This window comes from Pagrus major, chromosome 15, assembly GCF_040436345.1.
Source record: "Pagrus major chromosome 15, Pma_NU_1.0".
Lineage (NCBI taxonomy): Eukaryota > Metazoa > Chordata > Actinopteri > Spariformes > Sparidae > Pagrus > Pagrus major.
Genome location: NC_133229.1, coordinates 13816625 through 13826768, shown reverse-complemented (window position 1 = coordinate 13826768; position 10144 = coordinate 13816625). Strand labels below are relative to the sequence as shown.

Sequence of the window (10144 nt, the reverse complement as noted above, 5' to 3'; positions counted from 1 at the left end):
ATCTGAGTAGCGCCGTGATTGGTCGACAGGGCAGGCTCATTGGCATAAATACCAAAATGGTTGCGCTACAGACAACGTCACCGCGGACAGGCACAGGCACCGAAATAACAAAACATCCAACTTTTTATTCCCCACAGGTTGCCCAGTGTCGCACCACACACATGTTTTCCCACAGTTTGTAAGCCAAAACACGTCTTTGTTGATATGTTTTGGTCGAAGGAGCTGAAATGATTCTGAATTACTTGGATTTTGTCCAGTATTTTATTAACTGTTGGTGAATATATAACCTAAATTTAGATACATTAAGACAGATCACATGCATGATTCTTACTTGTGTGTGTGCATTGTATAGTCATCTACTTCCCCTAAAAATATAGCAGATATACTCCACCATCAAACACTAATAATTACCTTGTATACTAGACCTGCATCACTCTAACTTTCATAGGAGTTCCCAGACCACTGTTCACTGTGCTGGCAAGCTGAAAAAGTATGCATTATTAATATTCATGCCTTCAACATGTAACCCTGTGGAGCTGGAAAGTTGGAAAAGATGTTTCTAATAACATTAACGATCTGTACAAGTGTCCCAGTAAATCAAGTGAGGCAGCATGCACGACACCAGGACCCTGAAACTGCAGCAGCTAAATGGAATTCGGCCATCTTTGATGCTCTTTTCTCGTTGTGACACGTCCATAAGGGCTATCACAGGAATATCTACCAGAATCTACCAGGTGTACTTATCTGACAGTGTTTGCAATGATGCAATGAACCCAACCCCTCTAGTGCTGCAGACAGGTTAAAACAAATACAAAATATTGTGGTATTTGAACGTGGTTTCTTTCCTAAGATTTTTTTGGCAAGATGCTTGGGGATATATTTGAATGTATGGGCTTTTATGACCATGAGAACTCCTTGGGGTGGAAATGCACATGGGAGATAAAGTTGTCACAATATGACAAGTATTAAATTAGTTGAGGTATCATGTTTCACACACTGAATGATTAAAAAAAAAGATACCTCCAACATACCAAACACTCCAAAGGGTGGTTCTGTGTGCAGGTTTGAAGTTGAGCCTCTGTATCCATCACTACACAGTACTTGGACAGCAGACCACCAAGCTCCCATCGGCTGCAATCTGAGCTCTCATGGTCAAAGTCTGGAAGAGGAGACCCACAATGCTTCAGGATGAACTCATACATCTACAGTGAGCTGCTGAGGTCGCCTTTATGCACCAAATAGAACGTGACATTTTACATGATGACATATTTATTATCAGATCAAATGAGAACACATCGTCACTAATCCAGGACAACATGGACTCTTACTCATATTGGAACCCTCTTTTGCAGCTATAAAAGGCCATGTTAGCCTATTCAACTCTAAACATAATTATAAGGAAAAAAAACTACTTGGCATGCTTTAGTGCTCAGGGTTAAAAACACCTACAGAAGATATACAGCGCCCTCCAGTGGTTAATGGGAGAACTATGGGATCAGCAGGCCGGAACGAATGAGTGTATAGGGGATTTTACTGCAAAACACAGGTGGCTTTACATATTACAAACCATTAAACTGTTTTTACTTTCTTTCACTGATTTCAAAGATGATTCCATCAGCTTTGAGATTGATTTTGTAGTTACAAGCAGCTGTTATCTACACACAGCCAGAAAATCATCTTGTTGGGACTTGCTTGAGGTCGGTAATCCACCTCCGAACATTTCGTCACCTTTGTTTTCACTTGACATTATATTTAGTGGTTTAGTAGCTGCAAGCAGGAGCAAGTGGCAACAATTTAAATTATTTTCACGGCATTTTATTTTGAATACCCAGCAACACCAATGCAATGTGTCTCAGCAAGCTGAATGCCTAATTAGTTTTCTTGTCAACATTAACAGGGAAGAGTTTTAAAAAAAAAATGGTCTCACATACACGTGCAACACCACTCAAACTTGGATAAAAAGGCATGTCCAGTGGGATTATTAACTGGCATGCAAGTTTAAATCAAATTATAATCAAAATTATCAACAGAATGTGACGGAATAACAGTTTTGATGTTATGGCGTCTACGTTTTGTTGCAAAGCATTTTAAGCATGCTAACCAGCTAGCCCCTGCCCTTCACGTTCCAAAGCTCCTGTGCTAGCATATAAACACCAACATTACCCTTGTGCTCCGAGTCCAGACTGCTAACCACATAGCTAACAAAGCAAACTGGCTAACAGCAGCTACAGTTAGCGGCAGTTAGCAGATGCTCTGATGAGATGCTGCCCCCCATTTGTTTTGAGTAGTAACTCAACGGGTGCCAATTCTTACATATTGTCCCTTTAAATTATTTGAAAGTTGATTTTCATAGCAAACTAGAAAGGACCAAAAAAACTAGTAATTGGTAGAATATTAAGAACCTGTTGGCGACAGTTCTCAAAGAAGGTTGATCTCTACAGTATTAACCACAACACATCGGGTAAAAACACTGTGAACCTTTATTGACAGCAGCATGTATACTTTTGTATATATCTGTGATTATTGTGAACATTTGCTGAAGCAGATTAGAAAAGACGACTAGGTGTGAGTGCCTAGCATTCATAAAAACAAAACATTACACTAAAAACAACGTATAAAAAACAAGTTCATAAACAAAAGGCCATTGAATTTGATTAGATAATGTAAAAAAAAAAGAAAAAAAAAAGAAAAAAAAAAGAGGGAGACAGTTAAGATAATCCTTCATTTACCAGGCACTTACATGAGTACTGGTGACCAGCAGTCACTCTTTTTACCTCCTTTGTATGTTGTGTTAGCATATTCAGCTGCTTACCAGGCTGAACACACGTTGAGATGGACCGTGAGAATGAATACATCAGAGAAGTACCTTCCTATTATAAACAGTTAAAAAAAGACAGGACCTTCATCATAAATAAACAGGCCTTGCATGTCCTACTACACAACATGATAGAGACAAAGAGGGATATTCTTTTAAGTGAAGTTAGTGCATGGCTTCTACATTATGTACACATTGCTGCCTGGTCTGATGGTCCACGTCGCAGCATTGCACAAAACAAATGGACCACAAGGGAAACTGTGATTGGACCTCTGGAGAAATTACGGTGCAGGTTACACACAGTGAAAGGCTGCATCCCTGCAACTGAGATAACATGATAATGTTAATGTGGTATAATGGGTATTCTTACCCATAGGTAGTGACCGATAAGCACCTCAAAGTTAATACAAGAACAAACCACACTCATAAAAAAACGTACAAAGCCCACACTGGCACAATCTCATCTATTCAATATATTCCTTGGCTATAAAGTTGATCTTTTTTTATGTTCCTGAAGTGTTACCGTAACACGGATTACTTTTTCAACAAGTCTCCTCATGTTGCAAAGCGTAACAGACGGCGAACCTTCATGCATACCTCATTCCACTTCTTCTTTGAACGTACACTGGAGCATAGGGACAGTTCAGTGGCGCGCACACACACACACACACACACACACACAAACACACACACTTTGGAGGATGGTGGTGGACAGAGTAGCTCGGTCTCTCCTCCAGGATTAGGGTGGCGGACTCAGGATGCAGCTGATCGGATTTTAACAGACTGAGATGTTGATAGGTTATTTAAGAAGATTCACGGCTCCACTGATGACACATTATTTCCAACGTTCCTTCAAAATTCTCTCCAGTTTTCTTTCGATATTGACCGTTGCCAGTGAAAGCACTGTATCTAGCATCCCCACAAAGCAGTTGGAGGTCTGGGTGAGTGTGTGTGCGGAGGGGGAGAGGCACTGAGGTTGTGAGGCTCCGTGACACAAAGTGTTTCTGGGACAGAGCGGCCGCAGACAGGCTGGCAGGGTCACAGTGGAACCACAGACTGGGACTCAAAGGGAGGGGGGGGGGGTCATCCATGCTGCGGTTAAGGCAAACGTAAACTCCTGGCACTGCTCACAAGAAGCCATTCACACAAACGTGAGTGCGTTTCCACTGATAGAGCAAAGAAGTCTGATCCACACACCCTCTGTTTGAAATGCATATTAAAAAAAGTGTTTTCTCCTCAACCCTCTTCCCTGAAATGTGAGAGACTAATAATCCAGCATTCTTGTCTTTATTTTGGGGGAAGGGGGTCGGGTAAAGTTCCCCTCTGATGCGGGGTCATGGTCATCTCAGACTTTGCTGTCAGAGGGCAGCTCTCCCAGGGCGTGCACGATTTCAGTGAAGGAGGGACGCTCTTTGAGACTTAGTGCCCAGCAGCGGGCCATGAGCTTGTAGATTTTGGAGGGACATCCGTCTGGAACGGGCAGCTTCAGCTTCCCTCCCTGCAGAGCTGGAGGGGTGAAGGACAAGCAGAGAGAGGGAGGTTAGACCAAAATCAGAAATATGGACACATGGTGTTTGACTGCAACATTTAATGGACATTCTGTGACTTCCCCAGAGAACTGATTATATGACGTCTCAAATTTACATTTATTATTCATACTTAAAGCTCTCATACTGCAGAAAGTGAGATTTCTATTTTTTGTGCGATTATAAAGTAGATCTAGGAGCTACATGAATACTGTGATGGTATTAAAATGCTTAATCACTGGAGACATGCAACACAGCCTGTACTCAGAATCTGTGCCATTAAACGAGTCGTTACAACTTCCGTAAGGTTGTGATGTCACATCTATACAGTCACTGCCCTCAGCCACGCCCCCAGCATCGCTGTGGTTGCAAAAACACCAGCATAGCTGGTGTGAAAACAAAAACTAATGAAAGCTGACCAATCAGAACAGACTAGGCTTTTTGGGGAAAGGAGCCTTAAAGAGACAGGCAGGGTTCAGATGGAGGGTGAAGAGAGCTGCTGCAGCAGTTGTATTAGAATTCTACAGTATTAGAAAATAATGTGTTTTTTGAACATGAAAGCATGTAAACATTTTCTAGAAGACTCCCAAGAATAAAAATATGAATCCAAAAATGGGCATAATATGAGACATTTAATGACCAAGAAGGGCTTCTTTATCCTGAAAGACCTTGTTTTGTCTGTGCTGAATCAGAAAATGGACTAAAAACAAGGCACTAAAGCACCATACTGACCTTCTAGTGTCTCATCATCGCTGAGTTTGGTATATGGCATTTCCCCGTGGCTGAACACCTCCCACATCAACACTCCGAAGGCCCACACATCAGACTTGGTGGAGAAGTCGTCTTCAAACACAGACTCTGATGGGAGCCAGCGCAGTGGGATCCATGCCTGTCTGTAGTGGTAGTACTCACTACGTACAAGAGAGAGATGACAGGGAGACAGAAACAAATCAGCCAGTTGAACAGAGATGTCCCAGAATTTTAATCGTGCCATTTAATGCAGCTGATGATTAAAGGGAGTGATAATTATAAAATCATGTTGCTTTTCCAACAGACCTATTGTAGACGTCCTTGCTGAGGCTGAGTGACGACACTTTGACACGCCTCTGACTGTTGATCAGGCAGTTTCGGGCGGCAAGGTCTTTGTGAACAAAACGGTGATTGGACAGATGCTCCATCCCACGAGCCACCTGAGCACAGATGGAAACCTGAAGGGAAAAAAGAGAAAAATGGAGAACAAATAAACTCTCAAGGTAAAGCGCTTTCCATTATAGTTTAACAACAGCAGCAGCAATTATCAAGGTTTTCCTTGGTTGCATCAGTTTGTCATTTTGAGAAAAAAAGTCTTCTCTGGTTGCTTGGCAACCCCAAGGTAAGAAGACTCCAGGAGGTCAGAGACCAAGAAATTAATTGTCCAGCACGTAACCCCCAGTAAAACCTTGACTTCTTCTTTCAACACTTATCTGTACACATTAAACAAAGAGGATGTGATAATCAGTGAGCATGGAAAGAGCCATGTTTAGGCTCTACGCTAAGCTACGTTCAACGTCTCTTGACTGTAATTTCATATTTAGCGTACACATGAGAGAGGCACTGATCTTATCCAACTCTCAAGAAAGCAAATAAGTGTGTTTTCCAGAATGTCTTAATATTGCATTGAGGGAACTTGATCTCATAAGGAATGAGACAACTTACAATTATTTTTTCATCCTGATGCTGACATATATTTCTATCTTACATAACATTCAACACTTACTTTGGTCTTGGTGCTGATAGGCTGAGATTTGATCTTGTCATCTTTGCTTTTGGAAATTCTCAGGAACTGCTTCAGGTCTCCCTGGTATGATAAAAGCAAAAAAAGTGAGAATTATATCAGGTAAAATATATATTTTTACATTCTTCTGTTTGTGTGTGCTTCTCTTTCTGTGTAATTACCAGGTCATAGTACTCTAGGATCATGTAGTGGGGCTCTGCCTCCCTACACAGGCCCAACAGGCGGACGACGTTGGGGTGGCTGAGCTTGGCGAACATTTCAGCTTCGCGGCGGAAGTCGAGCTGGAGCTGTTCGTCTCTGCTCTGCAAGCTCTTCACCAACACCACCGTCTCCTCTTCGCTCTCCTCGATACCCTTAGCCTTGCATAGCAGCACCTCGCCAAACTCCCCTTTACCTGAACATATCATACAGCGCATATTGTTTTAGTCAGTGAAAACACCGGATCAGAGTACAAAGACATTCACTCTCAGTTAAAACATGGAGGAGTGTGTAAATTAATCTACCTAAAGTAGTGATGGTTTGCAGGTTTGCTCGAGGAAAGTGGAGTTTATCATTGTTGACATGGCTGTGGCGTTTCTCGGTTGTTGCCACGGTACCCATGTTGGTGAGTGCCACCTCTTCCTGGATCTCAGCGGTGGTGTGGCCATTTTGTTGAACAGCCCCACCTGGTAAGCACAACATACATCCCATGGGGTCAAAGGTCATATACAGAGGTCACATCTCAGTTACTTTTACAGGGCACTGTAAGTGTGACATGTGTCCAAGTACAGAGCAATTTCTTTATCATTGCCTTATAAAGAAAAATGAAACGAACAAATCCAAAACTTGTTGTTCTGCTGAGCCAAATCTAATGCGTTCAAATCAAAGTCACATTTCATTTGAAATTTCAAACATCCAACCATCAAGTCTTCCAGGTACACAAAGCCAGACATAAACAAAAAAACATGGCCGACCATCACAAACTGATGTTTTTTTGGCAAATGTACACACAATTGCACAGCAATACAGGCTTCTTTACTTCTTGAGGGAGTTAGGTAACAGACGCCCTCGCAAATCTTTTGTTACGGCCCTTTTATAATTGGAAACACATGTAAATATTCTCTTCTCTACCCTCATACAAATACTGTCGTCCACAAATTACTCCCCTCCCCATGGGTGCTGCCATTGTGATGTGACTTCAGACAACTGCTCCACAACTACTGAACTTAGAAATGTCACTATGATTAAACTTCATATAGAGGAAGCAAAATATTTTTACAAAAAATTGATAGTAGTTCTTGTGTTCTAAGGTGTCTCAAGAGTTGTTTCACCACTATTCACAGTTAATTATGATTATTTCCAGGTTTTTCAAAAACTGTGCTCCTATTTGTTCAAAAAAGGCACAATTTTCTTGCCAACATGTCTTATCTGTCTTATTCTCAGTATTTATCTGTTTATTTGCCTCTGTCCTGATGTATTCATCCTGTTTAGATTTTGTTAATCACTTTGTGACTCTATTTTGAAATATAAAACTAAAGTTTATTATTATTACCATTTCCTTCTGTATATCAAAACAAATCAAATCTGCTCAGAGTTAGTTTAGACCATGGAATTGGTAAACAGCTAATGTGACAAATTTTATCTGAGCCTGTGCCATTTCACGTTATAAATGCAATACCCAGGATAACCTCAAGATGGCAGCAAATATCCTAAACATTTCACCAATGCTTTGAGAACCATAAAGTTGGGGGAATATGAACATAACTTCCTGCCTGACCACAAACCATACACATTCTTCTCCATCAAACATTCTTACCATTGAGACACTCCATCTCAGGCTCCTCTCCGTCCTGGCCCTTCTGCAGTCTTTTGGCATTGCGTCTCTTCTTGCAGTAGAACATGAGTCCCAGCACCACGATGATGTAAGCCACAGCTGCTCCCACAGACAGTCCGATGGTTTGGATCATCTTATAAGGAGCCCTGTCCATTTCATCATCAAAGGGAGGCATTGGTTTGTCTGTTGGGCACAGGCAGCAATTATGGTTAACTTTAATTCAATTCTCCTACTGCGCTAATAAGGAATACCATGCTGCTACTTTGCAAGAAAATTAGTTGATATGGGACACTAGTGAAAGTATGTGACTGCAAATTTCAGCTTCAGTCAGCACACAGGAGCCTCAGAGTTATTAGATCTAACGTCTGCCCAATCCCATCACCTCAGTGACAGCCGTGGCGTCAGTGTCGTGGCTGTAGTTATTAACCTGTCGAGATGGATGACAGGCAGAGGGTGAGGGTTTAATAAAGGCCTTCATCCTTTGCTTGTGATCGCGGTCTACACCCAATGTGTGCACCTTTGTTCCTGATAAAGAAAGCCTGTGTAATTGCAGTATGTCTATGTGCCGATGTACAGTATGTGTGTTAAACTCACCCACTACAAATAGCTGAGCCACACGGTCTTTGATGCTGCAGCTGTTTCCGGCCACACATGTGTATTTGCCGGTGTCATCAGTAGTGACATCTTTAATCACTAACGTGCCATTGGGCATCTTCTGAAACCTGGAAGAAAGAGGGACAGGACAGATGAAGCTGGAGGGAAACACGAGGGAAACAGAAGGAGGCCAGAAAGAACATGCTCCATGTCACGAGACAGTCTGAAGATCTTCAACCCACGTTGAACCAAAGTGACCAGGTATAATATATATTATAGAGAGGTAGTGGAAATTGGACTGTTCAAAAATTATTGATAATCATGAGAATACATTCATCTCTTGCTTTAAAGTTTAAAGTTCATTTTTAGCACATTAATGGTCGTCGGAAAAAAATAGTTTCCAATTAGGACGACTTTCTCCGATTTCAGACTTTTTTTAATTTACAATATAATTCACATATTGCATATCAATTTTCTTACTTGCATACAGTTTGCAATATGGTATTAGGTTGTAACTGTTGAGACATGGTGACCAAAAGTTATTAGTTAGCACATTAACCCTGATCAATACAACACATCTTCTTTGTAAGCGTCCATGTTGTTTCCATATTAAAGGTGTCCTGCATGTTTTAGATGTTTACCTGCTCCAACACACCTGATTCAAATGAATGGCTCGTTATCAGGCTTCAGCAGAGCTTGATGATGAGCTGATCTATTCCCTGCTTCTAAAACATGCAGGGCAGTGGGCCCCATGAACAGGATTGAAAACACTGGCATACACTAATGTATTGAAGATTATTTAAAGCCTATTACATATATATACACACACAATAGGCCTTGTTTAAGAATGTTTCATATTCTTATCCTAAATCTCTTCCCCAATCAAGACCCCTGAAACTGTTTGTGGGCAAGTTTTCATTCACAGAAACCATACTAGAAATCAGTCATCAGAGCTGTGCCGCACGGTGACAGAAATAAAGTGGGAATGGTTTGGCATAGAGTCAGATTATAGAAATGTTAACAAAGAAGACTTTGACGTGAGGCCATTGAGGGGATATGTGACAACAGAATATTATACTGTACACGTGGACGATGTTACACTATCAGGTTTAATAATGGAGGATGTTCACCTGGACAGTGGAAACTATTACTATCATATATACTGAAAACTATAAGTAAAAATAAAATGTTATACAAGAAGACTGTCGAGGCACTCACTATATTGGCAGGCCACAACGATGATATGGTAAACAGAATATTCATTTTGCACTACATTTATTCTCCCTGTTGAGAGAGGCAGACATCTGTTCATGTCTGGTACATCAGCTCTGGAACCCTCATGAAAACATGAAACATTTGTGAATGTGACACATTCTCTAAATGACTCTTTCATGCCACTTAAAAACAAATCTATACAAGACGTTCTTGCATTCAGGTATGATAGAGAAGAATAGAAGACAAAGACGTGTCCCATTTACCTCCTGTTCTTACTGATGTCCAGCTTCTTGTCTTTGTCCATCCAATGAATGTGCGGCTCGGGGTCGCCAGTGGCCTGACAGTGCAGGACGGCTGTGTGTCCTTGGTACACCGTTGTGTACTCTGGCTCCACCTTAAACTGAATG

General features: G+C 41.3%; 1 protein-coding gene across 1 annotated transcript in view; it reads right to left on the bottom strand.

Annotated features, from left to right (window-relative positions):
* Positions 1–2462: 2462 nt before the first annotated feature.
* The window catches only part of ptk7b (protein tyrosine kinase 7b), a 78230-nt gene continuing 70548 nt past the window's right edge, over positions 2463–10144 (bottom strand). Inside the window, exons 13-21 of the mRNA XM_073482224.1 lie at positions 10001–10144; positions 8523–8650; positions 7911–8111; positions 6619–6780; positions 6277–6509; positions 6098–6178; positions 5398–5549; positions 5074–5252; positions 2463–4321 (exon numbers count right to left, since the gene is read on the bottom strand). The exon at positions 10001–10144 is cut by the window's right edge and continues 4 nt beyond it. Coding sequence (XP_073338325.1) covers positions 4161–4321; positions 5074–5252; positions 5398–5549; positions 6098–6178; positions 6277–6509; positions 6619–6780; positions 7911–8111; positions 8523–8650; positions 10001–10144 — 1441 coding nt within the window. The 3' untranslated portion in view covers positions 2463–4160. The remainder of the gene's footprint in view (positions 4322–5073; positions 5253–5397; positions 5550–6097; positions 6179–6276; positions 6510–6618; positions 6781–7910; positions 8112–8522; positions 8651–10000) is intronic.